A 17144-nucleotide genomic window follows, 5' to 3' on the forward strand; every position below is an offset into this window, starting at 1 on the left:
ATAAGAGCTTGTGCACGTGTGTGTGCTTTCTCTTCACTCAGGCAAGGCAGTTTTCCTGTCATCAATCAGAGCGGCATTATGGGATCCAGCTCTCCCTACACCCAGCCAATGAACAACAACTCAAGCCTGATGAACCCTCAAGCTCCTCCTTACAGCATGGCACCTAACATGGTGAACAGTTCCACAGGTAATGGTTGGTAACTTTTCAGGAACGGCTGTTTTTTCCAAGGTAGATACCCTTAAGGCTGCTATTCCATATCCACTTACCTGGGAGTAAGCCCCATTGAACCCGGTGGGACTTACCTCTGAGTACATTAGATTGTACTGGATGGTGCAAAGGGTTTCTCCTGGGCAGCTGTTTCTGTGTTCCTTAAAACAGGAGTTTCCTGTTATTGTATCAAATCCTGCATATGTTACACCCTTAGGTGGTCTTCTATTTTTCCTTGAAAATGTGAACATGGCGTGTTTGAAAACTGACAGGTCTGAAAGAAGACTGTTTTGTTTAAAATGTAGTACATTTTGTGGCGTGCTCTGGTCCATGGGGTCACGAAGAGCCAGACACGTTTAAACGACTAAACAACAACAAATTTTCTGAGGCTGGTGCAGCTGTAATTAAGCAACATAACTGACATCATCTTAGGTTAGGAACCTGACCAACAAGGTACCAAAAGTCACTCACTGTGTTTAGAATAAAGTATAACTCTCTGGAAGTCCCAGTAATTATGTTCACTCACTGAAATAGACAAAAAAATGGACTTAACAAATAAAATTAACAAAGGGTCTTTTTCCATTTATATTTCTTTGCAGGAATACCATGCCAGGGATCTGTTTGTTGATGGGATTGTTCAAGTGCTCATTTGCATTTGATGTGGACTCAAACCGTTCTCCCTAGCAGTACATTATTTCTTTTCTCATTCCCATCCCCAACTATTACATTCATTAATATGTTGTAGTGTGCAATTGCATAGTAACTAGATTTCCTTTAATTACATTTAAGTCATATTCCAAATAAGCCCACTGAAATCAATGGACTTTAGTTAGTCATTACTAACAAGACCATTGATTCCAGTGGGACTACTCAGGGTGTGACTTAGTACGATACAACCATAGAGGGCAAGGCTATCCAACCATGTATTGCTGTGATGGATGGCAAAAAAGTATAATGTGTATGCAAGACAGAGAGAGTAATTGGGTTTAATTGCTGGGTTGCAGATGACTTCTTAATGTTATGTCATCATTATTGGAGAGAGGAACCACTGTTACTAACCTGCTTTCTGCAGCAGCACCTTTAGATTTCTTTTTCTTTTTAAGGCAAATCTAGCAATGGCTTCTTGTGCTTATCTGCTCAGGACACCACTGCCAGCAAAAATAGAGTTCAGTTACCTTTTAAAACAAAACAAATTGGTTGCTGCTCCTGCTTCTTGCAACAGTTTTGGTTCCCCTCTCCTCTCCAGGAGCCCAAAGTAAGGCTAGTGGGCAATCCTTTCCTGCTGCTGCTGCTGCTGCTGCTGCTGCTGCCTCTACTTGGCTGCTGGAGGAAAGAAGCCTATAGTCTTCTCCTAAGTTTCAAAATAGACAGGGGAGCACTTGAATACAATCATTTCCTCATTAAAAGAATAATGTGAGAACCAGCTGATTCTGTCTTTACTGTTTATAGTGATTCCTCCAAACTTTTATGAAGGTGTTACATGCTGGTAGATATTATTATCTCTGCCCCCTGCCTTCCCACCCCCATTCTATCTTTCAGATGATTTGCCTGTTGCTTAAGCAGCATGTTTATGTCGACTGTGGAATTAACTGCCTCGTAATAAAACTCAGAGGGTTTCCCCCACCCCACATACACGTCTTGAAAACATGTACAGCTTCTATGATTCTGCTCCACAACGCAACCAGCCACCCAGCTCTCTTAAACATTTTAAAGTTTTTGATTGCCAAACATTGGTCCCGTTTAATTCTTTTTCTGACAGCTGAAAATGCACATTGTTGTCCTAGAGTCTCATTATACCTGTTTTTCTACTCTCTAGACAACAGTTTAGCAGAGGTATTCCCACATGTCTTATTTATAATGGTTTTGTGCTGTGTCTTCAGCAAGGGTAAGAATACAGATTGTTAATCAGGGAGATTTTTTTTTTAATATAAAATAAAATTGCTTCCCTTAGTGTTAGGCAGGAGGTTGTTTGTTTGCCCATGCAGCACACTTTTACTTCAGTTGAAAAGGAAAAAATCTATTGAACAGGCCATTAGATAATAGCTTGCTCCCCCCCTCCCCCGACCAGAGCTGTCCCAGGTAATACTGTGTTTGGGTTATGTAGTAATGTGTTTTGTCTGCCTGGATGAAATAAAATTACTTTTGAGCATTGAAACTGCACTATAAATCCTGGCTTGCTGTTTAGCAGCAGTAATTTTTTGCCCCTTTTACTCTGGCCCCCAGAGCTGGAAAAATAACCAACAACAAACAGATGGCAGAGTGCCCTGCCTAAGAAGATTTATGTATTGCAACGGAATAACCAGTTTAAAGGAAGATTCACAGAGGGGTTTTTTTGTTCAGATAATTCAGCCATTCGTTATTTCATACGGTGGAAATCTGTTCAGTGCAAAAGCATTTATCCTAGCAGTCTTTTGTATGGAGTAGTCATAGTATTTTTATTGTGTTCTGCATTCCAAAATATTGAATTTTTAAAATAATTGAACCATGTATCAGAGCTTTCTTTATTTCTTTTTTATTTTTGGTTTATGCATTTTTGAGGTTTTCACTTCCATATTTATTAATCCATGGTGTGTCCTGTAAAAATATAGTACATGCACTGGTAGTAGTGCTTGTTGTGGTTTATTTGTTTCAGCCATTGACCCTAAAAAAGAACAGACAAACAATGGCTTTAACCAGCAATCATAATCAAGATCATGCAAACAACCCAGAAAAATGTACTATGTTACAATAATTCATTCTATTTTATATAAAACTCCACAGCCAGTTTCCAACCCTCAGTCTACTACAAGAAAATAAAATAATTTTATGTTGCTTTCCAGAAGTCCGAACTTGTAACTTCTCTATTTTTGTTTACCACAAGAAATTCTCCCCCCCCCTTGTAGATCTAACTTATTTCATGATTTTTTAGTAACTGCTGATGAAATCTATTACATGCATGTTCAAAGATGACACAGGCATATAGTAGATGTCTTCGTTTATCTCCTTCCTGAAGTAAGCAAAAATGTATGTTGCAATAGCACTCATCCAGAATCACTGAGGGCATTTGAAATCTTAGCAGGGTCAAGGCTCAGATTGAACTTAGGCAGATCAATTAAACATTTTTTCCAAACCATGAGCACATTTTGATCACATATCAGGTTGTTGAATTGACTCTGGCCAATTGAGAAGGATCACTTTGCTCAAAAGTGTCCCTGAAGTGTAAACTTTGATTTAGCAGCTGGCAATTCTGTACCCTTGATATCATTTACAGAAAAGACTTCCATCATTTTAGTTGTGGAGATGGGACAAGCAATCTTGGGGTACCAAATATTTAATGGGATAGAATTAATTGAATCTGTTCATATAAACTAAGCTTCAGAAGTCTAATTTCTGGCATATGTTTTACATTTAACCAGAAGTTAAGTAAATGTAAGTAGATTTATAAATAATGTGATGTGTAGGGGCCTATGATGTGTACTCTGCAAATTGTTCTACACAGTACAGCTAGCTTAAAGACACAAATTACAGCCACAAAACAACTTAACATACTCCACTGATCAGGAAGTGTTGAGAGGAGGATATTTCATCAGCTGTGAAAGCACAGCATCACAAAACATTACAGTTTTTTGTGCTCCAAGGAAATATACTAGCATCATTATAAGGACTGGTACAGGTGCACATAGTTTGAAAATATTTTACTGGTGAGCTATTTTACCTTATCAAATCCATGATGAGAAACAAGGGCAGATTCAGACAAGCAGGAGCCCCATGACAGCCATTTAAGAATGTCCAATATGGCAGCTGCCTGCTGGCTTTAGTCATTTGGTGAAGCCCAGCATTACCATCCCTGCACTTCCCATATTTCCAAGCATATATAAGGATGCTAATGCTGGCTTCAGCCATGTGTCTGAAGGCACTAGATAACTGCCTTGGCATGTGGGTGCGGGCAACTTATATGATAAACTTTTATACCAGAGAGTAGGGGACCTGTGGCCATCCAGTTCTTGCTGGGCTACAGTTCACCTCATTCCTGCCCATTGGCCATGATAACTAAGGCTGATGGGAGTCCAGCAGCATAGGGAGAGCCACAAGTTGCCCACCTCTTTTATTCAGTGCTGAATTTTAGAAAGTGGGAGGAGAGGGAGATGTTAAGCTCAAGCTTCCCTAGATAGCATGACCTGCTGCCTGGAAGCCTTGGTCCCCCAGATCTTGAGTGAAATTATTCAGTGAAGAAGGAAGGCCACTCTATCCCTAATCTAAATTACTCTTTTTATTTATTATTACTTATGTACTACGATTGAATTTAGCAATGAAAACAGTTTCCAGGATTCAGCCATGGTGGTGCTTGTACTTTTAAGTGGTGACTCTATGAATTCTGTATGTCTGGTTTCATCTCCAGAAACTAACTTAAATATTTAAGTTTTGCCATCATTCATGTATATAATCAAGTCACTTTCCATCAAGAGCTGAGAAAATTGTTATCCCTATCTCCCTGTTCCCAAGCTTATTCATTTATTAAGGAGCTCAGGATGGTGTACAAGGTTCTCTCCCCTCCCTTTCCTCCCTTTTATTCACACAGCAATCCTGAGAGGTAACTAGGATGAGAGATAGTGAATGGCCCAAAGTCACGAAATACTGCATTTTGATGTACTTACACCCCCCCACAACAGCTTCAATACAAATTGAGAATTGCTCATCAGGTAAAGACATACCTGCCCTGTCTCAACCCAGTGTTGTGAACATTGAGCAGGCAACTGTGATACACATCAAAGTCTGCTGACATGTACAGTAATTTGCAAACACAGCAAAAAAGAACAATTTTGATCTGTTTTAAGCTAGCAATGTGTGCACAACCTGAGTCAGACCAGTTCTAGTTCAGTATACCTCCCCCCCCCCCTTTGGGCTAATGGTTTTAACCACTATTAGCACACTAGCTCTCATGTGAATCCTGCTGCACATTATAGAAAGATTTAGCTACATGTAGAAACATAGTCCTCAGGATCATGGCCAAACCTGAAACCGGCATTTGTCCTATAACCACCCATGCCCATATGTACTATGAATGGGCACAGGAAAGATGACCAGCATTTTCAGAGAGGTCCCTATTGCCCCAAATTGTAGCTATGGTGCAGGAAACAGAAAAATCAAAAGATAATAGTTGCAGGTCTGCCAGTGGAATTTAAACAGTGCTACAGACACCGATTTAAATGACTGTCATTTCAGCCATCTCCCTGTTCCGTTAAGAAAACATGGCAGATACAGAAAACGTCTCTTAACTAGTGTAGAGCCCCGATGCTCTGAAAGAAAACCTCCCTTGTGTAATAGGCTTCAGTGAGCAAATAATTATTTAAATAGAATCAGTGTGACTATGAATATGACAACTGTTTCTTCAGTTATAATGCCAGGGGGAGGGGGTTTAGGAGAAAGCAGTGAAGGAATTTCCTCAAAAAGACAGATGAACAGAAGGCTCCCCCCCCCTTTTTTTGTTAACAATGGTGGACATTAATTTCATTTTTGAATTTTAGTGATGGTAGTGCAGTGTGTAATATTACAAAGTGCGTGTGAATATACCTTTAATGCAGGTAGGTTTTTATGATCAATTTTTATTGCAGGCACAAAAAGTGTTACTCCATCTACTTTTTCTTTAAAATTATTATTATTATTATTTGCGCTTATGGTTTGCTTGCAGCTCAATCCAGTTGTGTCTCAACCAAAGCACATTTGCAGTTTCTGCAGCCATTTGCCTCAAACCAAAGCTCAGTGGACACTCGGGTATACAGTGCAGAAATCCTCAGTCTTTTACGATGGTAGGCAATCCATGCACAGAGTCACATTTGGGCAAATGAAGCTGTTCCAGACACAGGGGGAAACTAGTGACTGCACAGAGATCCTGTGCTGTGAAAAGCTGGTTTTTATGGGCAATCATGCAGTTTTGCATAATCTGTCTCCTACTGATTCAGACTTCAGAATCCATTTTTTTTAGATGGCCTTACATTGCAGAAATGTTTGGGGGGTGGGATGTTTCTGGGCATATACTCTGATATGGAGCTCTGCTGCCAAGCTCATATCACTGGGCTTCAAGTGAGCCTTCGTGCAAGGACCAGATCTCAGGAGCTGAAATGATATATGCACAAAACTGTCCCATACAGCTCCATTCAATATGTGCCTGAACTGGAGCTCCTGCAAAGTTTTGGGTCAGGCTGTCCCTTTTAAAATAAAGGGCAGGTGTGCGTGTAACATTGTTAGATTCTGCTGCAGATACACATTTACTCTCCTCACAGCAACCTTGCTTTTTCTGTATGTTTTAGTCCGCAAGACCAAATGACATGAGCTGTTCCACCCACCAACCCCCCTTTTTAAACAAAGCAATAAGCACTCACCTCTCTTTCTTTCCTGCTTCAAAGCCAAATCCACCCTTTACTTTTTCTAGCAGATAGGGTGTGATTTTCCAAGTTTCACTTGATACAACCCAAAACACCTTGGTACAGCTACAGCATCACAGTTAAAATCGAAGGCCACAAACCGTCTGAACGTTTTCTTACAAAGGCTTAAGACCACATTGGGTCAGTGGCAGCTAAAGTGCTGGGCTGCTTGGAACATAGGTTTATACGAAGTCCAGCATTCAGTCTTGGGCAAATCTCTCAGCCAAACCTACCCCATCAGGTTGTTGTGACTTTAAACTCATTGCGTGGTAGTGCACCCATGGTTTGCACCCAGATAGTTGTACCTTCAGTCTCCAGATGGAACGGTCTTGTTTAGGAGGACTGAAAGGGACTCCTTCATCAGTCGGAGTGGACAGTGCTAGGCTGGTAGTCTGACTACATCAGGCAGCAGCATCTGGAGGAAGAAGGCGAAGTAAATGTAATCAAATATTTTTACTGGTTCTGGTGGATTGTACCCAGAATTGTTAAGTCCTGACCTGGGCTCTTCCTGAAGAATCTAAAATTCAGCCTAATGATTTGCTGTGGGCTGTTTTCCCAAAGACTGATCACCATTGCCTCTCCTATAGGACAAGCATGGCATCTAGCCCAGGAATACAGATCCCTGACTGTAGGACAGTCTTATGATACTTGACTGCAGTTTAACTCACATGTGAGCTAAGTTTGGTGTGGTATATAGCTAGAACAGGACCTTGACCCATATTTTCTTTTTTAAATTATTCTGACTTTCAACTTCTTATAATAAAGCCTGGGGCTAGTTCTTGGAACCTATTCACTCTACATTGCAACTCTTTTTCAATCACAGATTTCACTGTTATCTTCTTCTTTTTAATGTTTTATATATTTGTAGTTTGTGGGCAGGATCATTAGGGTCACTGGAGAAGAGAGCGTGTGTGTGCACACACGTGCCTTAATTTGCTGGAATTGTGACAATAGTGTTCTTTTACTGTTTGAAAAGGGGTCAAAATAATACCCTCAGTTTGTCATTGGACTAGAAAGCAAAGGGATACCAGCCGCAAATCCCTTGGAAGCATTCTTGTAAGTCTTTACAAAGCATTTCAACAAAGGATAAAGAAATACCTATGGATGCTACACAAAAGACTATAGTAGTACTTCTTTCTCAAGATGACATGGTAACTTAGATTCAGCTGTTGTTGTGAGCGATTAGTCCTGTGCAATGCAATGCAGATGTTGATGTGCAATTGGATTTGCATCTGAATCTGCACCAGTAACACACATGGAAGGCTTCTTATACACCCTGTTGCTTGATTGGGGCAGCTCATAAAAAGTACATGTCAAATGCTCTATAGCCCAGCCTGTTTCTCTGAATCATAATCAATCACTCAAAATTTAATTTACAATTTTCAGATTTTATCACCCTTGCAAAATCCTTCTGCAAGCAGCTGAACGGGCCACCTGAAGATTTCACTGCTAGCACAAACTGCTGTTCTGCACAACATAACCACTCCAGCAACATTCAGAAAGCTTGCAATGGCATCACACAAACTTGCAGCTAGTGAATTGGCAACCAAATTCAGACTTCCCACTACTGCAGTTAAATTCAAGTAGGAAAAATGCTGGCCACAAGGAGAGTGGTCTTTTGCTTCTGCCCTAAGTCCCACAGCTGTCTCCAGAGCAAGTGGGTGAGGTCAGAAATACAACTTGGATGGCCTTGTGCATTTAGTCACTCTTTGGTTGCTTCGTTATCATTTTACTTCCATTCATAAAACACACTGGCTGTTTCTCAGTTATTGCATTGTTTGGAAATAGACATCTTGTTCCCATTTTTAAATATACAAGACTGAAACTACTTTTTTAAAGCCAAGTACTGTGGTAATTTCTGCATTACAATATTTCAAATGCCTTGTTTGGCCTACAAACGCACCACAGCAACCTACAAATAAGCCTATGGCAGTTCAGAGATGAGTATTGAGTATATAGTTAGCTATAAACTCGTGCGGCACATGGCTGGGTAGGGTTTTTGGCAGAGCCATTCTCCCAACCTGCAGTGATGTGATGCTAAAGATATTAGCAAATTAGCACCATGAAGCTTGCCAGCTTATTCGCCAGAGTCTTGCTTGCTCTCTCACTGCTGTAATTAAAACTAATTATTTTCTAAAACATAGTAATACATGAATATGTGCAATAATCATTTTGTAGTGGGCAATCTGTGAAGTTTTTTTAAAGCTCCCCCCTTCCCCTTTGGCTTGTTCTCCCACATGTTGGCTGCTGAGTAAAACACTGCATTATCATTTTACAGAAAAGCAAAGCAGCCCAATAATAATCAGGCTAGATTTTTATTATTCTGCAATATCCATCATATTTTATTTAGCCTTTCCTTCTCTGTCTACTATTTTTAAACACATTTTGCATAGTTAACAAAAATGTGTTGAGCTTAGTTAGCTATATGTTCTATACCAAATGTGGAGCTCCTTTTGCTCACATACATTTGTGACTGCATTGAGATCTGCAGGCTTCTTTTTTATTTTGGAGGGTAATAACAGAAATGGAAGTTCAACTAATAATATTTACCTATTATGTAGCAAAAACTAAAAATGTTCAAAAATGCTTATACTTTAAAATTTGGTTTTGCCACTGTATATTCCATGGAGATTGCAAATACTCTTAAGAATATACTCTCTCTCTCTCTCTCTCTCTCTCTCTCTCTCTCTCTCTCTTTCGATGGCAACTGTATACATAGTACTCCGCAGATTTCTTAAGGGGTAAAGTGAAATGCCCCCAAGGCTTGTATTCTAGAATAATAAGAAATACACCAAATTGGGGGAGAGAGAGACAAGAATAGGAAGGACGCAAGGAATGCGAACAGCAAATTTAAAATATTACAATGCAATCATTTATACGTGTCCAGTCAAAAGTGAGTCCCATTGAGTTCAGGGGAGCTTATTCCCAATTGAGTGTGTATAAGGTTAGGCTGTAATCTGAACAACACTGACTAAGGAGTAAGGCCCATTGAACTCAACAGGACTTAGATCTGAGCTTGCAATTGCCTTGCAGCAGTTTAAAGCAAAGGCCTCTTGAAAAAAGTGAGCTTTCAGGATGGATTAACCAAACAAGAGAGATGACACTATGCACATATTGGGCAGGGACTCTGATGCATGGGGACAGCAAGGGGAAATGTGTGAAGTCAGATTAGAGAGTAAGAAACATTTGGGTAACTGACGATGGTAGAGTTGGAAGGTATAATAATTGGTAATAAAGGACCAAAAGAGTGAGGTAAGGTTTTGGAGACCTATAAAGGTAAGTCCATCCTGGATGAAGGAGGGTATGGGAAACCATGTACAGATTTGAGGAGGGGATCAAGCAATGGGAAACGCAAATGATTTGTGTAGTGGCATTTTAGAGAGAAGTGAAAAGGCTGAGACATGACAGGAAATGATGAAAGGGATGTTTCTTGAATCACATCATCAAGATGTTTTGCTCTCTCTCAAACCTTTGGGATGTGGTAGGCTGAGAATTTAATAAATTATTCCCCCCCTCCCCAAATAATTTTACTGGTTTTCATGTAAATACAAGAACAACATATAACTACAGTAGCTTGTCCAGTGGTACGTTCTTAGAAATTGTTGTTTTTAAAGTATTCATTCCACAGTGTGAGCTTGCACTGTTTGTTCACACAGTTTTATACTGTACAGAGAAAACACAATATACATAATTGATCTGAATGTTTCTTTTTACTTTCGGCTTTGAAACATGAAATTCAGGAAAAATGCGACAATAGCTCTATACTTCACTTTTCCCACCTTCAAAACAATGAGAAGAAAATGAAGATTTCTTTGGCACACCTCTGGAAAGTGTCTGCATAAGTGTTATCTGAACGAGAATGATCAGCATTCAGCTATGTTCCCAGCTGACTTCTTTAAGAAGGAAAATAGCTGAATACCCACATCGGCCACAGAACAGATCTACAGAATAATTTACAAGTTGAAGAATGTAGTTGAGTAGGTTGTAGGCTTGGGATTTGGCAACTAAGAGGCTCAGAGAAATATTATGTGATATTTTATAGTGTAATCATACAGATTTTATTGTGGTACTCAGATAACATACCACAAGGGCCAATTCAGACCTTAATTTATTAGTTGGAACAGCTGATGTGAGAATCATTCGCACTTCTGTTTTTCCACTAATGAAGTCATATATGAAACATTGCCACATGAATCTGACCCAGAAAGGAGTTCCATGGGCACAAGAGTTTGGGTCAGAACACAAATCCACCTGCAAGATCTGTTTATCAGTGACGGGGACGTTAAGAGGGAAACAGAAGCAGGAGTATTTCTTGTGTTTGTCGTTCCCACTTATGATAGGTTGCCATATTTCAAAAAGTGAAAATTTGTTGAGGTTTTTAAGACAAAAGCTGGCTTTTTAAAAATTCCAATGTGGGCTGCCATATGCCTGGATTTTCCCAGATATTTTAACAGATTTCTGAAAATTCCCCTGGACACTATTTTTGGCAAACAACTCCCAGATATGTCCAGGAAATTCTGGACTTATGGCAGCCCTAAACTTATGAAGTAAACATCCAAATTGACCATAAGTCAACTGGTGCTTGTTCACATCTATGAAAGTACAAAGGACCCTGCTCCAGCACTGGTGACACTGAAAATGCTCTCATGAAAACCAAATCATCAGTTTCTCTTATACTGCCACTCTCCAGGTAGCTATAAACTCAGCCTCGGGCCTGGATACTCTGTGGTGCCGTATTATTGTATAATAAGTATGCATTATATAGTGACTGCTAAAATGCTAGTAACCAAAGTAGCTTTTCATAATGAAAACATTTGTGCTTGAGAAAGTGACTTAAGAATCAAACATAGTTTGTTACTCCACAAATCCAAGAGGTGCCTAATGAAGTTGTCCGCAATTTTTCAGCATTACCATGGCAAGCATATATGGTTTGGATTATATTGTTGTCAGTTATTAAAGTGAGTCACTCAATAATTAGATATTAAAATTAGACCTTAAAACTGTGTTTCAGGTTTGTAGAGTGATTATGTGGGTGTACTAATTTGGAGACATTTTCTCCTATTGCACATATAGCACTTAACTTGTGAGATCTAAAGGACTTCTCTGTAAAAGATGGAGTATTGATATATTCCAGTTTCTTGCATCATCAGTTTTTGACACACCGAGAAGTCAACCTTCATGCTAAATCGTACCTCCTGTTTTTGATTAGCCCCTATGGGTCTTGCAGATATGATGACTCCAGGCGAGTCCAAACTGCCCATCCCTCTCAAGCCAGATGGAAAAGAAGATGGGCCTCCTCAGTTTGAGAGCAAAAAGGTACTTCCCTCACCTGCATGTGATGTTGGTTTGGCGCAGCAGAACTCTGCTATTTTGTCCTTCATTCTCTGATTTGAGCTTGCCCTTTTCTGTTCTATCCCGCATGCTCTTTTCCATTCACATGCAATCTGGTTTTTTTATGTTGTTTTATTTTCTTCCCCTCATTGTGTGGATCTGAAAGTTACTAGTTCTTATGGCATTGTAACTCGCTGGGGCAAGGGAACATACGGAAAACCTTGTGGGGAAATTGAGCTACGCCACTGGGTGCGCGGGGGGTGGGGGGATGGGTCTTACCTTGGTACTTGCAGCCATTTCCTCTATCTTCGGTTATAGCTTCCTGTTTTGGCCGTTTCAGCAGCAGCATACTTTTGCTTTCCTGCCTTATTTGATAAAAATAAGGTGAACAGCTTTATTTATTTTTTTCTCTTTATCTCATAAGGGGAAACCCATGCTTGATACTCCATTTAGCTTGAGGGAAGCATGGTGGCATAGTGACTTCAGCCAAGCATCCAGCAAACTTTCCAAATTATATAAATAATGTCGTTTTGATACTTTACGTATTATCTATCTATATATTTATTTATTTACATGTATATGTGTTTTCTGTGTGTGTGTATGTGTGTTTCTCTTTCTCTATGTTTAAATAGTTAAAAAGAAAAAGAATGGTCAATCTGTTTAAACTGGATGTATTTTTTTCATTTTTAATAAAGTTTGCCCTGCCTTTGTCCTCTTTTTTTATTCCTCTACCACAGGATAGCTACATCTCTCAGGGTATTTCACAGCCCCCAACCCCAGGCAACCTGCCAGTCCCTTCCCCAATGTCCCCAAGTTCTGCTAGCATCTCCTCATTTCATGGAGATGAAAGTGATAGCATTGGCAGCCCAGGCTGGCCAAAGACTCCATCAAGCCCTGTAAGTGGCTCTGGCTTTTGTTTTGGTTTTTTTGTACTTATTATATTTTAATGCTTGCTTGTTTGTTTTATAGATTCTTTCCTTCATTATTTATCCTCTAAAGGATTTTCTTTCTTTGTAATGACAGAGGAAGCTAAATTCTGCCCTAAGTTATGTTCCTGCAGCTCATTGTTTGACTCGGTTCTAGGGGGGAACAGAGCTTGCTTGGCTGAGGGCAAAATTTAGTCCAGTCCTTTTATATAAAAAGAAGATTAAATTTATGTATATCACAGAAGTTGGCTTTTCTTGTAATACAGCAGATGTTGTGAAGAAAACATATTTCTCATAATGCATCAGCTTACAGAGCATGCTAACTGTGTTGGTTAAGGACATTTTGTCTCAGTTACTGGGTCCAAACTCTTTGCAAAATTGTTTCCCCCCCCCCAATTTGGGTGTTGAGTAGCATTACCATCTAAAAACAGGAATAAAACTGTCCTTTCTTGAGGAATTGGGTGATTTCTGAGTGTACATTATAGTTTGGAGCAATCATAATCTCTAAATACCCAAACCTGTTTGCTGTCATAAAAATATTATACAGGATAAAATTGTATTTATACATTACAGGAAAGTTACTTTTTCAAATTGACAGTATCCACTTGCACTTAAAAAACACATGTAGTCTTCAGACAGCATTGTAGTTTCAGAAGTATTAGTTCATTAAACACAAAATGATTTTGAATAGGATGACGCTGAAATAAAACTGCTAGCACATTTTTCAAATCTAAACAGGACAATAAGAGAAAATGTTGTATAAAGGGTTTGGAGGGGGGAATGATATCTAAGAAGATATTTTCTTAAAAAATATTTTATTAGTATCTGATTTCATCAGACAAATACTTGATCCAAACTTAGAAAAAGACATGCAGCTGACTCCCAAAACAGCCGCACCAGGTCTAGTTCCCACCTCCATGCTGTCTAATACAAGGACATACCAATTCCCCGATTTTCTAGTCTTCTGCATTTCCCCGTACCACTCCATATCACTGGTGGCCATTGGCAGAGAGACACTGAATATGATGATATTAAGGCACATGTACTAGTGGGAAGCTGCCAGCCCATGAACCAGATGAGAACTGAGGGGCTTCCCCAACCAAACCACACACACAGGCTTGAAAATAACCTTCCATTGGAGCCACAGGAAGGCTATTCTCAAGCCTAATTGCGCACCAGAAGGAACACACTTCCAAAACTCACCACCTTCACCTGCTGCAATTGGACTTGAAAATAGCCTCCTGCTGGTGCGGTGCCAAACGATGGCTGTGTTCAGTCTCCATCAACACAGCTGCAATCTCCATTAAGATCACTCTCGCTGGCAATCAGGCATGTAAAAACTAGAATTCCCCTTTCAAGCCTAATTGCTTTGGGCTGGGGTGGGTGTGATATATGGTATACATTTGGGTGCCCACTGTGACCCTTACCCACTTTTGTTTTGACGCCACTTGTGACTTCCAGAAGGTTGTCTATGGGATAACATACCCTTGGGCTGAAAAAGGTTCCCCAACTTTGTATTAGACATTATGGAAAAGGTCAGGGTTGATATACATACAGCTGCTGCTTTTAATGACAGCCATGTGTTTATCTGGTTTGGTTTGTGAAGATTAAAACAATCCGGTGTCCCAAAAATGAAAAACAATATTTCCAGGCAAATTGTTTCTCTAAGAGTAGATTGCTAAGCTTTTTATCAATGGGCAAAATGAATACCAGCACAAAAGTCACATGCAAAAAGAAAAAGAAAGGTAACTAATATTTTAAATAAGTGCATTATGTTTTAGAGGGTTTTTGGAGATATGTGCTCGTAGCCCTTAGTGTGAAAACGTCAACAAAAGTAGAGAGGAACTAGGGAAAGAGGGCAATGACTTTGAGTCTCAGAAGGCATATGGTGGTGTGTGTTCCCTCTAATGTCAAAACTGGCCATGCCTGAATGCTTATCTAAATGGACAACTCTACAAAGAAGAAATTTGTTGTATTTTCTTGAGTATTTTACTTTTTCTTAAATGGGCACAGAGAGGCATTAAGTGCATAGACAGTCAGTCTTTTTAAATATTTCTGGAAATGCAGAACATCTTTACGGTAGAAAATATGTATTCATGAGTTCTTTAAGCTGTTATTCATCCCCAGGGGAGCCTGTTAGAAATGCATGTTTTGTTGCCGCATAAATTAAAGAGAAAAAAATTTCAGATTTTTTTTGGGATAGAGAAGGTGGGAGTAATTACCTTTCTGTTTTCAATTTAGAGTAAACACTCGCTTCAGATATAGTTCTTAGAATTTATTGTAAAACTTTCTCCGAAGACATCTCTATGATTTGATTGAGTTTAAAAGTTCTGAGGAACCAGAAAAGAAATAACTTGGGTTAGGTATATATTCTTCCTTTTACCATAATCCTTTGATTTCAGTGAAAATTATTTCAAAGAAGCAAATTTCAGATCAGGGTGCCAAATTATATAGATATATTTGGGCTACCAAATTATCTGGTTAGCAGATTTTACTAACCTTATCAATTATCAGATCTGGGTGTTCAGGATAGCAGCTTTGTATTCTTTATATCAATTGGCTGGAAGATACCAAAAACCATATCCAACATCTGGTCAGATTCTTCACATATTTCTAGCAGAGAGTGAGTTCTAGAGCTGGCATGCTTTTCAGGAAAACATGAAGACAATGGGTTGAGTAATTATCTACTGAGAGAATTTCAAATTGGGTATCTTCAATTCTGCTGTTAATAGGATCAGTTTATGTTTACTCTGTGTACATAAATAGGATAGCAATAAATGGCATATTTGAGAGAATATGTGTGTGAGCACACAAATTCGGAACTCTTAAATTCTTCACTGTGTGTATAATCAGTATACAAAGCCAAGTACCGTATTTTTCGCTCTATAACACGCAACAGACCATAACACGCACGTAGTTTTTAGAGGAGGAAAACAAGAAAAAAAATATTCTAAACGAAATAGTGGGTATATGATTTTTGTGGTTCATGCTGTGGCCACAGACATGTGATCTGACAGTGAGTTTGGAGTAGCCCAATGCAAAAATCCTGAGGATCCATGTGGATCCATGCTTTGTAACCACGGAGGAGGGAAGGAAGGGGAACCATGGATCCTCTGCTCACGACTGCAGCAGATCCCCCCCCCCCGCCACCCGCAGGCATTCGCTCCATAACACGCACAGACATTTCCCCTTACTTTCTAGGAGGAAAAAAGTGAGTGTTATGGTGCAAAAAATACAGTATCTGTAGTACCCTGAAGGCATACCGAGAAGGGCTGCTGGTCAGTGGCACATGATTTGCATGCAAAAGGTCTCATCCCTAGTGTTTCCAGGTAGAAGTGGGAAAGACTCCCACCTGAGAGCTGCTGCTAGTCAGTGTTGACAATACTAAGCTAAACCTGGTCTTAGTATAAAGTATCTTCCTATATTCGAAGAGATACACATTGCTTCCCTCCAGGGGGAAGTGTGTACCCTTTCTTGTGTACACAGATTCTGCCTCACACAATGAGAGTCATTTTCCCTATTAATATATAACTTAGAGTGAACACTTAAGATAGCCAGCAATCACCAAGGAATGTTAACAATACCCCATGTCTTCAATTAATGTCCAGATATACAGAGATAAGTTAGTAAATGCGGACAACACTATAATAGTTATAATAAACAATCACTAGTTTAGCTACCATTCTGGAAATTGACCAGATATATGCAAGATAGTCTATGGATTTTGGACATGCACAATAACATATACAAATTACAGGATGGTGAATGCTCCCCCAATGAAGGCTATGCAGTCTTCAGAATTTTTCAGGCACTCAAAAATTGATGTGCACTGAAATTTGCTGTAGTTCACCTGTGACTATTTATTGCTAGATGCACATGCTTGCAGAGGTGTGTTGCATGAACACATGGGAAAAAAATGTCCACTACAATGTAACTGTTGAGAACAGACAGGTTTGGGATAATAAATGCACAACTACTGTCCACGTACATTAGCAGACTTTTCCAGTCACAAATGTTTTAAATACAGGATAACACACATCTGATACAGAAATTATATTATTTACTCATCTTGTTTCAGAAGGCTTTCATCAAGCAATACTTTTGGTTAACTTAATACCAGCACAATTAATTTACTTACCCTGCTGTACATCAACAAAACCATTTGAGGCTATGTTCATTATTTTTTACTATTTACTCCAGCTTTGATTTTTGCACTGAATTCAGTTCATAGTTTATCGATTTTACAATGCAATAAATATTAGAATTGTGAAGTATAAA

General features: G+C 39.3%; 1 protein-coding gene and 1 long non-coding RNA gene across 10 annotated transcripts in view; one reads left to right on the top strand and one right to left on the bottom strand.

Moving 5' to 3' along the window:
- ARID1B (AT-rich interaction domain 1B) overlaps nt 1-17144 on the top strand; it is a 347806-nt gene that overhangs the window by 301411 nt on the left and 29251 nt on the right. For 6 of the 9 annotated variants that reach the window (XM_053382240.1, XM_053382242.1, XM_053382244.1 and 3 more), the window contains 3 exons: nt 42-187; nt 11819-11925; nt 12678-12836. In XM_053382240.1, the coding sequence (XP_053238215.1) occupies nt 42-187; nt 11819-11925; nt 12678-12836 (412 nt within the window). The remainder of the gene's footprint in view (nt 1-41; nt 188-11818; nt 11926-12677; nt 12837-17144) is intronic. The other 3 variants (XM_053382246.1, XM_053382249.1, XM_053382241.1) reach the window with 2 other exon arrangements.
- LOC128410684 (uncharacterized) lies at nt 2735-12309 on the bottom strand. Its single transcript, XR_008329575.1, has 3 exons — nt 12220-12309; nt 6843-7024; nt 2735-2849 (listed from the first exon to the last, which is right to left on the bottom strand). It is a non-coding gene; the product is annotated as an uncharacterized LOC128410684 (long non-coding RNA).

The sequence above is a fragment of the Podarcis raffonei genome, chromosome 3 (assembly GCF_027172205.1).
Source record: "Podarcis raffonei isolate rPodRaf1 chromosome 3, rPodRaf1.pri, whole genome shotgun sequence".
Classification (NCBI taxonomy): Eukaryota; Metazoa; Chordata; class Lepidosauria; order Squamata; family Lacertidae; genus Podarcis; species Podarcis raffonei.